Source organism: Tetrao urogallus, assembly GCF_951394365.1.
Source record: "Tetrao urogallus genome assembly, chromosome: 10".
Lineage (NCBI taxonomy): Eukaryota > Metazoa > Chordata > Aves > Galliformes > Phasianidae > Tetrao > Tetrao urogallus.
This window is the reverse complement of record NC_136823.1, coordinates 8,142,740-8,155,597: the sequence shown is the minus strand read 5'-3', so window position 1 is coordinate 8,155,597 and position 12,858 is coordinate 8,142,740. Positions and strand designations below refer to the sequence as shown.

The window sequence follows — 12,858 nt, the reverse complement described above, 5'->3', positions numbered from 1 at the left end:
CCCGGCGTCGCCGTCGGGGTTGTTACCGCGCTGCCAGCGCCGAGCTCGGGGAGCGGAGGCTGCGGCGGGATGGCTTAGGGGTGCGGGCAGCGCCTTCCCCGGCCGGTGGGGGAGGGCCGGGTTCGGCACTCCCGTCCCGCTCGGGCTTTCTTTGCAAACCTGAAGCTGCTTTTCGCCGGCCGGGAGCGCTCCGTGTCCGCGGCGCTGGCTCCAGAGCGAGGAGCAATGGGGTAAAGCGCGGCCCGTGGGGTGCTGATAGCCCCGGGGTGGCGGGGAGGGCTGGGCTGGGGTCCGCCGTGCCCGTCCCGTCCCGCCCCGGCGGGGTGCGGAGCGGTGCGGCCGCCCCGGGAAGGCGGTGTCCGGGGGTGGGGGCGCGGGGTGGCCCCGTCCGGCAGCAGCGCCGCGGCGGGGAGAAGGGCAGCGGAGGCAGCGCCGAGTTAAAAGGGGCCCGGGTACTTCCGTTGTTTAAACTTGAATGCTCGAAAATGGTCTGAGAAGCAATAAACAATCTGATCCTTTTTTCTCCCCCCTCTAGAAATCCACTGCAGTATTAATCCAAGGAGGTGCTCTGGGGACAGTTGGCAGCACAATGGCTTCTCAGTACCTCGTAGTGGCTCTGGCCATCTTCTCCTCTTGTACCCAGGTTGTAATAGAAGCCAGCTCTTGGTGGTAAGCATCTCGTGTCGGCGTGCTTATAAAAGGGGGAGCGAAGTTTTGCTCGATGGAACGTCTGTGTGCTTGGTGTGTACTTTGTTTCTGGGGGAGTAGTGCATGAGGGGACTGCCTGGAGCCGCGTTGGGATGTGCTGTGCTGGGGAACGGATGTGTTTCTGAAGCAAGAGCAATCGTGTAGCAGCCTGTGCTGCAAAATTCAGTTTTTTAGAATGCTGTAGATTCTCTATGGATTTCATCATCCTTAAATTTGTAGAATTGCTTCTCTTCTACAAGACTTGCTTCAGCTCCCTCAGATGAGAGGTTTTGTGTATGTGAGAGAAAGTACGGAATTACCTACAAGAACTTCTATGAAATTAAAATTTAGGTTCGAATTCTTCTGCAGCTTGAATATTTATAAATGTATTTTGTTAAAGAAGAACATTTTATGTTTCTGCTTTGGCAACTTAACTATTTCTCGACCACGTACGATGTGGGGAGTCGTTGGAATAGGCGTTTTCTGCTCCTTTGGTCGATTCTTTTGGGATGAATCAACACTTTCTAACTAAAATGTATTGTGTTAGTGCTCCTGAAGGGCACTTAAAGAATTTAGAGGACAAAGTTGATTTTGTTTACAATGCTGATACTTCCCTCTGTGCTCACGTGTGCGTTGGGAAGGAGCTGGAAGCAGTATGCAACAAGTTCCGAACTTCTGCCTTCTGAAAGGTTTCCCTGCTTTTGTTAGAGCAGACAGAAATCCAGACTTACATCTAAAGTGTATGTTCATATGAAATGAGATCTGGGTGTTTTCTTTTGCTTTTTTTCATTTTTTTGCTTTTTTGCATTTTTCTGCCTTGCCGTTGTTTGGGTCTTCTGCTATTTTCCCTGTGTCCATTTAAGTTATGGAAAGATTGCCTGGATACGAGTCTTATTTCAGTCCATAATCTGTGGTGAGAGCCACATGGGTGGGAACTCATAAGCTCTGTTTTATACTGTCTCTAAAATAAAAGTTTCGTATTTACGTAATTTTTTTCCCTCACCTGCTAGCAAAAAACAAGGAGTCACAGACTCAGTGTTTATATGTAAAATAGAGTTTGGTTTGGGATTTGTAGACTTTTGTTGTGTTTTCTTTTCTCTTTATTAACCCAAATCTTTCTTTACACAGGTCTTTAGGGATGAACCCTATGAACCCCATGAACCCTGTGCAGATGTCAGAGGTGTATATAATAGGAGCCCAGCCACTATGTAGCCAACTAGCAGGGCTTTCCCAAGGACAGAAGAAACTCTGCCAGTTGTATCAGGACCATATGCAGTTCATTGGAGAGGGTGCAAAGACCGGCATTAAGGAATGCCAGTATCAGTTCAGACATAGAAGATGGAATTGCAGCACTGTGGACAACAACTCTGTTTTTGGCAGAGTCATGCAGATAGGTAGGAAGCAACATCTTTATGATTAAACTCTTGTCTAAGGATATGTATGGCACATAATGTTCTGCATTTGAAGCTCTTGCCAGGTTCTTACTGCATACTGTATACAACCAAATGTTTTTTAAAGTTGGCAAAGGAGTTGTATTATTTTTAGCCAGAGGTGATTTCCCACCACTGTCCAGCCATGTCTTTTGGAAAGCAAAGTAGGAATACACATCTGCATATGGGAATACATTAGAAAGGAAAATGGAGCCCTGAAACCTCCTTTTAGAAAACCTGAGACCAAAAAAAAAAAAAAAAAGGCCAACAAAGAGAATTAAAACCAGCAGTGTCTTGTGAAATGGAAGATATCCATGCTTAGCTCCATAGTTAGTGGCTGCATAGTGAATTGCTCTTGGTCTGGAGGTTAACTGAAAATTGCTGCTGTCTATTAGTGTTTATGGGCAATTCTTTCTTGCTTATTTCCAGCTATGGTAACTTCTTTTTCTTTGTGAGAAAGTTAGATTTGTGTTAAAAACAACATAGCGGGGTAATCTGCATGAAGTCAGTTCTATCAGGGCCAAACGTGTGATTGCCCTTGCAAGTTGTGTTTGCTGTAAGCACGAAGCTGGTAGGAGGGACAGATTCCCGTGGCAATCTTACCATGATTTGGTGGACACCCAACCCTTTCCCCATGAGATTGTCTTTGAAATGTGCTTCTCCAGTGCTCACGTGCTGCCTGCTTGTCCCATTGTTTAAGGACCACTGTGTATTTTAACAGTCATGGCAAAAATTTAGCTGGTGCTACCAAACCGAGTCCGTGGTGGAACCTTCATCTGACATTCCCATGTCAGATGTCAGATACTGTGCAGCAACTGAGAAAGCTCAGTTTTTCTGAATGACAGATTGGAGCTTCTGTGTGCTCAGTGATGAGCATGCTGACAAGCCCAGTGTTGCTTTTTACCCGGGTAAGATTTTGAATTCGGATCAAAGCTGGCTTCACTTGTGAATGGGGTAACTCCAGTAAAGATTGAAGGAATACCACTAATTCATGTTTGTTCTCTATTTTATTTTTTTTTTAGGAAGTGTTTTTTATCTGGATATCCATTTTTATCGTGATATCCATGTCAGATAAATAAAAGCAATGTATTATGTAAAAGTATCTAATTGGGGCAGCTGGTTTCAGACATACAACCTTCCTGAGGCTTTCTCCAAGCACAGCATTAACACCCCCCATGGAGTATTTCCTTTTGGCCCAACCTGAGCAGAGATCTACAAGCATATGAAATGTGAAAGGAAACTTTTTCTGTTTTAATAAGCTAACAATTGCCAGTTAAGTAATCTGTTTGAAAATTGGGCCTTAGTCCCTCAGCCCTTATTTGTTATTCAAGCAAGTGAAAATGAGCTCAAGGGGACTGCTGGTGTGAAGAAATGTGCGGGATTGGGCCCTTGATTGTGGTGTCTGTCTACGAAATAGGAGTTTCTGCCCTCCCTGAGTATGATGGATCTATTTAGAGGTGGTTTCTTTCAAGTTAAATAACTTTGCCGCACCCTTCTCCTGGATATGACTGTATTAGCTGATGTCTACACAGCAATTTATCATGTAATTAAGCCACTTATTCTAATTGCAGATGGAAGCAAGGTTAATAGCCATATTCAGGAGTTAAAGATCCTAAAGAGTGTATTCATGGAGAACAAGAAAGGTGTTGTCGGTGCCAGTGCTATTATTTCATGCTGACCTTCGGTAATGACCAGCTGCTGGTCTCTGAGTGGAAGGAAAAATGGGCACTTTTCAAGCCTGATCCAATTTAACTCCGCCTGCTTTACGCTGGCTTGTCGAGGGCTGTCAGCTCTTCCTTGCTCTCACCAATGTGAGAAGGTTGTGGTGCACGTAGTCTGGGAGGGTTTTGTCATCGGGGCTCAGGCTGTTGCTGTTGTGCACGGAATGCCTGAGCAGAGCACTGACTGACAGCGCGGTAATTACCGCTGCTCATAAATGGACAGTCTTTCTTCCAGGATTTATCTGGCAAAGTTAGCTAAAGCTGTACAAATAAACCCAGCGCTGGGTTTGGAAACTCGCTCTGTGGCTTATTGAACTGCAGCTTCAGGGCTTTTGTTCTTCACTGCTCTCCATCGCTGATGGCCCCAGGTCAGGCGCGGTCCTTGCTGCCATCTCCTGGGCCCGGGGCTGGCAGCGCTGGGGCTGCAGAACAGTAAAGTGCTAACGTGAGGGAAAAGAGCTGTGTCCTCCCCCCAGCTCGGTGTGCCGGGGTCTGAGCTATTCATGCTGAATGCTTTTCAAATACAGGACAAAGAACATTTTGTATCTTATGGTCAGGTATAAAAAAAACAAAAAAAAAACCAACTGTTCTGTTCTCGCAGACTTATTCATATCAAGTGTAAGACTCAGCTCCTTGCTCTGTGGGTGGCTTCCTACAGAGTGTGTATGTTGAACAGTTCCATTTCTATGTGTTACATATATGGGAGAGAAGGGACTCGGACGTGTTTGGAATGTGTGTTTCCTTGCCATGGCTACAATAGAGAGAAATGCTTGGCTGTGGGAAAAGACAGGTTTGACAGTGAAGGAAAGCACGGTTGTGCCTAAATACTTTAAAAAAAAAAAAAGGAAAAAATTCAGAGCAACTCATCCACATAGAATCATCACCCTTCCTGTGTTTGTGGGGTTGATGACTTTAAGCAGTGCTGGATTGCAGCCTGGAGAAATCTGCTTCAGCACTTGATGCTGCTTTATAGTTTGCTTAAGGGAGAAAGGTGGGGGCAACTCTCATTTCTGCACCCCAGCCTCTCCTTCTGTGTCCCACTAAGAGCAAATTCTTTAAAACGCGCTTCAAGGTAATATTGAATATTAGTTAAAAAAAGCCAGCTTTGTGGGTTTAAATCCTGCAATAAACAGCATAGTTAATCACGTGAAAGCACGAGCTAACTAAACACGAAAAAGAATAAAATGGAAAGCAAGAGGCAAGTCCTGTGGTCCAAAGCAGACCACGATTCTTTCCTCTAAATCTAGTGGAAATTTTGCTTAAGGAATTAATCCAAAAATGTGCATTACAGAACAAATGGGAACATTAAAATCTGTATGAGGTTCCCCCTGCTATAGTTTGCAGTAAATGCAAGGCGTAAGTCAGCACATAAAGCCAAATCTTTTTTAACTGAAAAGGCCACTCCTGTAACCCTTTACACCCATAATTCATGTAAGTACTTCCCCAGGCAGGTGTCTGAGAAAATACAGCATTGTAAGTAGGGGGCAAAGTTCTTCTCATCTTCCTTAAAGCTCATCTTTCCCAACATAAGACTTCTGATTTTTCCCATTTAAAAACAGCATCTATTACTAGAATTAATCCAATGGATGACAGCTGTTACATTAACAAAGCTGCTCTGAGTGTGGTGTCATCTTGATGTTAAATATGGACCAGATTGTGAATTATTTATGTTCCAGAAGTGCTCAAAAGCTCCTATTAAGTTTGATCTGGCATGGTAGGCCTTGTACTAACAGTTTTTGCCTCAAAATGTTGCTGCCTAAGTACATATGATACGTCCAAAATGCAGCCTCTTAAAGACTTAATTTTACAGAGTCCCGTGCTGTTCCCTGAGAAACTTGTAAAAGTAAGATTAGAAACAAGCTTGATCTATTGATCAGACCAAAGATTGGGAATAGAACTTAGAAAAACGGAAAACAATTATATTTAGTCTATTCTTAGTCATTCTGTGAATCCTTCTTGGAAAAGGTCCAGTGCAGTGCTGTTTCCTAAGATGAAAAGCAAACTGCAAGTGGGTTTTCTGGTGCAAGTTTTGTGATTTTTGTTGTTGTTGTTTTTGTTTTTTGTTTGTTTTTGTGTGCTGTTTTTGAAAGCCCTTCTAGTTATAGTCAGAACTTGTTGGATCCTTGGAAAAGAGAGAGGGGAATTTAGGCTCTAAATGAAGGTGGATTTGGACACTGTTGTGAGGGTGATACTTGGCCATGCCTAGCATTGTGGATATTGTATGGTTTTCTTCCCAACATTTGGATCTTGAGGTTTTCAATTTCCACTTCAGTATCTCAGATACAGGAGAAAACTTTCATAGCTTTTTCTTCCCTGTAATTTGTAAAAGTGATTGTCCTTGCGTTCACTTACCTTCATCCACGGGAGCTGGAGCAGCACAGGCTGGTGCTGGATGTCAGTATTGCCCTGCAGAAGGGCACAGCTGATGCACAAGGCAAGGAGCAGCATGCAAATCTGCCACACGTTTACTTTTGTTAGCAGGAAGCTTTGCAAAATGCTATAACTTTAAATAAATTGGAACTAGTGGGTGAAGTGCATAAATCATCTTTGAGAAGCAGTAATTTAGGAAACTGACTTTTTCAACTTTGCGTTTGCCTTGTCTCTTTTTCCAGAGGGCCTGGAGACTGCTGCCCTCGTGTCCCTGGAGGCAGGGCTCCTCTGCCATGTCGCTCCTCTAGGCACCAACAAGCAGCAGCCCCTACTCCTCATAAGCACCCGGTGGTTTTGGGGATATGGTATTCACTTGGGTTTTTCGGTATTTTGAAGGAACACAATTCGGGGTTACTTTATGCTCTGGTAGGCAGATGAATGTTGGAGGCTCCTAGATGGCTCCTTCCATTGGATGAGCTGGAACAGTGCACTTAGGCCTTCCTGTAATGCCCCTCTTCTTTCCACACAGGCAGCCGGGAGACGGCGTTCACCTACGCAGTGAGCGCGGCCGGGGTGGTCAACGCCATGAGCCGGGCATGCCGGGAGGGCGAGCTCTCCTCTTGTGGCTGCAGCCGGGCCGCGCGGCCCAAGGACCTGCCCCGGGACTGGCTGTGGGGCGGCTGCGGGGACAACATCGAGTACGGATACCGCTTTGCCAAGGAGTTTGTTGACGCCCGGGAACGGGAGAGAGTTTACCAGAGAGGCTCATACGAGAGTGCTCGGATCATGATGAACCTACACAACAATGAGGCCGGGAGGAGAGTGAGTGCCTCTGTCTTTTCGAGTCCCTTCTTCTGGGGAAGGTTTGGGTGGTCACCTGCCGGCTTGTCTCTGTTCTGATGCATGAGACAAGAAAATGGAAAAGGCAGGTATAGGTGGCTGGAGAGCGTATGCATTCACATTGTTCCTCATTGCCTTTCCCATGGAGCACTGGAGCTGCAATGCATTGTGTTTCCTTCCACGCTGGATCGGCAGCAGTGCCCAGCTCACTGCATGTTTTTTTTGGTTTGTGTTTCCAGTTGGTAGCGTGCGTGCTGGGGGCTTGTTATCTGTCTGGAACAATGCTGCAGGATTATTCCCACTTTTTATTTCCTGCTTTGAGAAGATGTGAAAAGCTTCTCCATATTATGAGAAAACATCATCTTCTATGGTTAAACATGTCTTTATGGTTTCTTTAATCTCAAAAAATGCCTTAAATGAGTGGGTGTAATCTTTTTCTTTTTTAATAGCCTGAATACAAAGAGCCAAAGTCATTATTTTCCTAGAGCTTTGACATGCCAGACATAGTTGGCTGGAGACTTTTCACTTGTGTTCTAAGGTGAAGTAGGATGAAAGATAATTGAAAATTAATAGTATTTAAATGTGAGAGGAGGGTTCTGAAAGCTGTGGACAGGCCAATTTACCATTACTGAGAAGAAAAATGACACATTCACAGTTGCTAATGGAGACTCTAGCAGTTTCTCCTTCCTTAGCCTCATCTTTGTGGTGCCATTTGGCAGCACTAAAACTTTCTGTAACTGCTGGGTGGAAGTTGTCTGTGGTATCATCTAATGTGTCAGACACCAGGATTTTTGGGTTGGTGTCAACACCGACTCTTATTTCTATTTGTACAGGGCAAACGACTGATATTTCTTTGCCAAGGCTTTGTAAAGAGGATATTGCTGTGTAGCTCTGTCTTCCACCCATAGGTGTTTGGGGGTTTCTTTTTGGATGAAGTCTCTCTTGCAGAACAGTATTTGGGATAGGGGGATGATGCTGAGCCAAGAGTAGACAATTGGCTGCAGCTGAGTCAGGAACAAGCGGAATCTTAACCCTTTCCCTAATTGCAGCCTCAAGCCGAGATCAATAGAGAGAGTAACTCGGATAGAAAATAAAGGGATGTTTTACATTTCTCAATGAAACAGCGAAATCTTTCTCTGGCACGAGAGAGAATTCCTAAAATTTGAATGCAGCCTGACTGATGCTGCTGTTTGGTCGATGTGTGTGTTGCTACATCTGTCTGTGTGGTGAAGGCAGGGGGCTTGAGAGAGCTCTCCCCACTCCCCTGGCCGTTTGTCTGTGTTAACAGGATGCAAGGAGTGGTGGTATGTATGTGCTTTCAGCCCTCCCACCCTATTGCAGCAGGGAGGAGAGTGCCAGAGTGAATGCTGTGAGGTGTGAAGGGGATGGGGACAGAGCACAGGAAAAGAGGGGAATGAATACTGCTGCAGCCATGCTAATCGTTCACCTTCCTTTTTGCTTTTCACCCTGCCTTCTCCAGACTGTATACAACCTGGCTGACGTAGCCTGTAAGTGCCACGGTGTCTCTGGTTCCTGTAGCCTGAAGACCTGTTGGCTTCAGCTTGCTGATTTCCGCAAGGTAGGCGATGCCCTGAAAGAGAAATACGATAGTGCCGCTGCCATGAAACTCAACAGCCGGGGCAAGCTGGTGCAGATGAACAGCCGCTTCAACGCACCCACCATCCATGACCTGATCTACATCGATCCCAGCCCTGACTACTGCATGCGCAATGAGAGCACTGGGTCCCTGGGCACCCAGGGCCGCCTTTGCAATAAGACCTCAGAGGGCATGGACGGCTGTGAACTGATGTGCTGCGGACGGGGGTACGACCAGTTCAAGACGGTGCAGCGAGAACGCTGCCACTGCAAGTTCCACTGGTGCTGCTATGTGAAATGCAAGTTGTGCACAGAGATCGTGGACCAGTTTGTGTGCAAATAGGAGATGGACGAGGTGGGAGGAACTGCAGCCACCTGCCTGCGAGGGGTGTGGGCCCCTCACCCCTTCCACGGGACTTTTTCTGCTTTATTTATAGAGTCCAGTGAGTTGTTGTCTTCTTCTAAGAAAAAAAAAAAAAAAAAAAAAAAAGAAAAAAAAAAAAAAAAAAAAAAGAGCGGGGGAAGGAAAAAGGAAAAAAAAGAAAAAAAAAAAAAAAAAATATAAAGATTGCAAAGAGAAGTGCCTGGAACCCTCTCTACGTCCATCCCAGAACTGTGTGCGTCTTATATTTTGGCGGTAACAGGGGAGAACCTGAGAATATTTATTTTACAAAGTTTAAAAAAGAAAAAAAAAGAAAAAAAAAAGAAAAAACTTTTGAAAACAATAGAGTAGCTTGAGAGGAAAATCCAACATATCCTAATTAAGTCCCATGGGGCATAATACATGTGCAGTAGGCAGAGCAACCATGTAACGTGCTTGGGATGTTAGAACCATCCCTATGGATGTGAGGAACACACAGACCTGTCCGTGACTTCTGGTTTCAGATGCTAGAAGTTGTCAGAATGGGGTATAGAAAGCTGTTCAGTACAACTGTAAATAAGGGGTGGTGTATTCAACACAAAGTGCAGTGTCAGTTGCATATCTGAATGCGCTCGCGTAAGTACGTGATGTCATTGGAGGGTAAAGAGCAAAGAATCATAAAGGCTTCAACTGCGCTATTCTTGAGTCATTGAATTTAGTTCCAGAACCTAACGAGACCAAAAAAAGCAAAAAAGACACACATACAGAAAAAATCTGCCTTGATGAATAGCAAAATATTCCCCAAAGGAGAAATTGACCTTATTAGCTAATTGTGGTGTTGGAGTATCTCATCTCGCAGAGCAGCGTTTCAAGAGCCAATGCGATGGTGGCTGCGTGGGGCACGGCAGCCCGGTGGGAGGGAAGCTGCGTGCTCACAGGCTGGGAAGCTCCGAGCTTGCCGAGCTGCAGTCTCCCAGCCTGGAAAGCCCTTTGAAAACAGAATTCCTCAAATTTGAAAATGCCTTAAAAATGGTGTAATAGCTGGCTATCTTTCGAAACACAGCTTGACAAAGAACTCCTCTAATTTTATGAGAGAAAATAAATCATTAGATATCCACTCTTGGAATGATTGATTTTTTATTATTTTGTTGCAGATTTTGGGAACGCTTTCACTCGGGGAGACAATAGTTTCATACTTTAATAACACTAACCAGCTATTATAGTTCAAGGAAATGTTGCAGCAATACCAAATTTATCATTCTATGTCTTTAATACACATGCTTTAGATAATATATTGCAGATATACACTACAACTGTTCAGACTGTACTTGAGCAGTTACATATATATGGGAAAACTGTGGTCTGCTGGTGTCTGATATTTCAAAGCTTTTTGTACGTATATATTTTAATGATTTAAGAAATAATAAAACTTCAAATTACAGGGGCAGTTCATCCACCCCCCATTTTCTTTTTCAGATTTCTTCAGGTTGGTCGGTGATTCTAATGTTTTTGGTGTTAAAAAAATATTTTTGAAAAGCTTTTATAATTCAGAGAAGTAAGCCTCTTGGGCTATTGCTAGAGACAGCACCCTGCACTTGAATTGATACCAGTCTGTTGATTACTTCTACTTCACTTACATTGTAGGGGCAATATTGATCATTACTGAAAGGAAACACCTTAAAACTCTAAAACATGCTGCATTTGGCCCTTGGTTTTTAGTTTTGAAATGGGAATTATTTGATGAACAATCTGCATTCCCCCCCAGTGCTGTGTGTTTACGCAGGGTTTCCTCATTGGTTCAGATGCCTCTTTCCAGCTCGGTCCCATGCAAAAAGTTCAAGAAATTGGTTTTGCAGATACCAAGTGAGGAAAATCTTTCACTTTAGCCTAGTTGTACTAAAGCCTTAACTTTTCACAAGCCTATAAGCTGTATCATTAAGTTCATCTTGATCATTTATCAGCTTCTTAAATGGCGCTTTATTGCTCTTAATTTATTGTACGAGGACATATTTACCCCTCATCTTCAGATGTTTGCAAAGACTATCTTTAAAGTAAGATAAATAAATAAAGCACTAATTCATTGAATATGTCACTTTTGGTTTTCATTATACAAAAACTATGATCATTTTTTTCATTTGCTGAGTCACCTCTTGTTCCTTTTTATTGACTTCTGTCCGAGCAGAACTGAATCTCGTGATCCTAGCTATTAAAACACTATTTAATGTAAAATATTTTACTTGTCATTCAGATATGTAAATCTTCTATGTCCTTTCCTCTGTTCTGTACATTTAATGTACATATTTCTGTCTCGCGTGATTTGTATATTTCACTGTTTTTTTTTTTTTTGTTTTTTTTTTTGTTGTTTTTGTTTTTTTGTTTTTTATTTTTTAAAAAGAAAGGATTATACCATAATGGAAGATAGACTATAAAAATAAAACTTTGGTTGTATATTGGGAAGTGGTTTTAATTATCTCTCAGAAGAGGATTTAAAACAATGAACAGAGCTGATTTTTAAATTTACTACGTGGTAAAACAGGGAAGGGGTTGTTTGCCAAACATACAAAATACATCTCGAAATTTTATTTCTATATTAAGAAAGCATACAGATGTAACTACTTTTTAAACAGAAGAAAAGCCCCCATGCCTGTGAAATGGAAAACAGTTCAGAGATGGGTGAAGGGCTTCAGGGTGAACGCTGCTCCCATGGCTTGCCGTAGTCCTGGGCAGCACAACTTCCTTGTGTAACGGCAGTGATGGCAGCAGGAGCATCCTGTGGTTTCTGAGGGGAATAAGATTTCAGGACTGGGTTTTGTCCGGTTTGAGCCGTGTGTGTGGTTTGTGGGGTGAGGTTGCAGGCCGCAGCCTGGTGGCGCGGGGCTGGCATGGTGACACGCGCATGTTGGTCCTCAGACTTCCTGCCATGAGCGGTGTGAGCGTGGAAAGCAGGGAGGCCTTAAAAAAGGCAAAACACAGCGAGGAACCAGGCTGTAAGGTAGAAAATGAAAAGTAATGTAAAAAACAAACCTTCTGCTTTGGGATTGCCTTTTCTTTGAATTGATATCCCCAATAAGTCATCATTTTGTTCTGCTTTTACAGATCTTGATGAATTAATGGCCTGTTCTACCTCTCTTCCGCTGCTTCTCTTTTTTTTTTTTTCCTTTTTTTTTTTTGTCCTTTCTGTCTTCTTCCTCTTTTTTTTTTTTCTTTTTTTTTTTTTTGCCCAAGGATAACCTTCTAACGTATCAAAACTCCTTCTGGCTGCCAAGAATGTATTATACCACAAACCAGTAGACCAACATCGTGTGTTTAAAATAGCGATTCTGGGCAAATGTAACGTTCTGTGGTCCTATTACTGACATCTGGTTCAGTTTTCCTTCACTAGTATATTGACCAGTATTCTTTATTGCAAAAACACAGCCCCTATTTAGGAAAGTCAGCATTTTTTTTTTTTTTTTTTTTTTTTTTGGACTGGATTGTATTCAAGCTCTTCCCAATAACAGAAAAGTTACCAAAGTTTTTCTTTATTGGCAGCAGTAAATATCTGTATTCAAAATAGTGATTATGGGCTCAGATAGAATTGTTTTCAATTTGCTGCAAAGTTTATCTGTTGAATTTTGTTGAGAATACAGTTATCCTCTGGATTTAAATCTTGCATTTTTAGTAATCTTTTGTTCAGTCATGGCTTTACCAATACCAGTTCTCACCCAAATTTTGCAAGATACTGAAGCCATAGGTGTTAGCAGGAAGCGCACCAGGAACAGGGAACAAACCCAAAGAAGTGAACAGCGTTGCCTGCAAAGAACAGCTGAAGCCCTTTATTTTCTTAAGGACACATTTCATAGAATGACCTGAC

At 43.3% G+C, this 12,858-nt stretch overlaps 1 protein-coding gene across 2 annotated transcripts; it reads left to right on the top strand.

Moving 5' to 3' along the window:
• Window positions 1-541: 541 nt before the first annotated feature.
• On the top strand, window positions 542-8,987 carry WNT5A (Wnt family member 5A; the record flags this gene model as incomplete). 2 transcript variants are annotated; one of them, XM_079540522.1, is made up of 4 exons in its annotated part: window positions 542-669; window positions 1,816-2,081; window positions 6,738-7,030; window positions 8,529-8,987. In XM_079540522.1, the coding sequence occupies exons 1-4, from the start codon at window positions 590-592 to the stop codon at window positions 8,985-8,987; spliced, it is 1,098 nt and encodes a 365-aa protein (XP_079396648.1). In that variant the 5' UTR covers window positions 542-589. The 2 variants fall into 2 exon arrangements, with proteins under 2 accessions (XP_079396648.1, XP_079396647.1); XM_079540521.1 differs by having other exon boundaries at window positions 8,496-8,987.
• Between the last annotated feature and the right edge of the window lie 3,871 nt (window positions 8,988-12,858).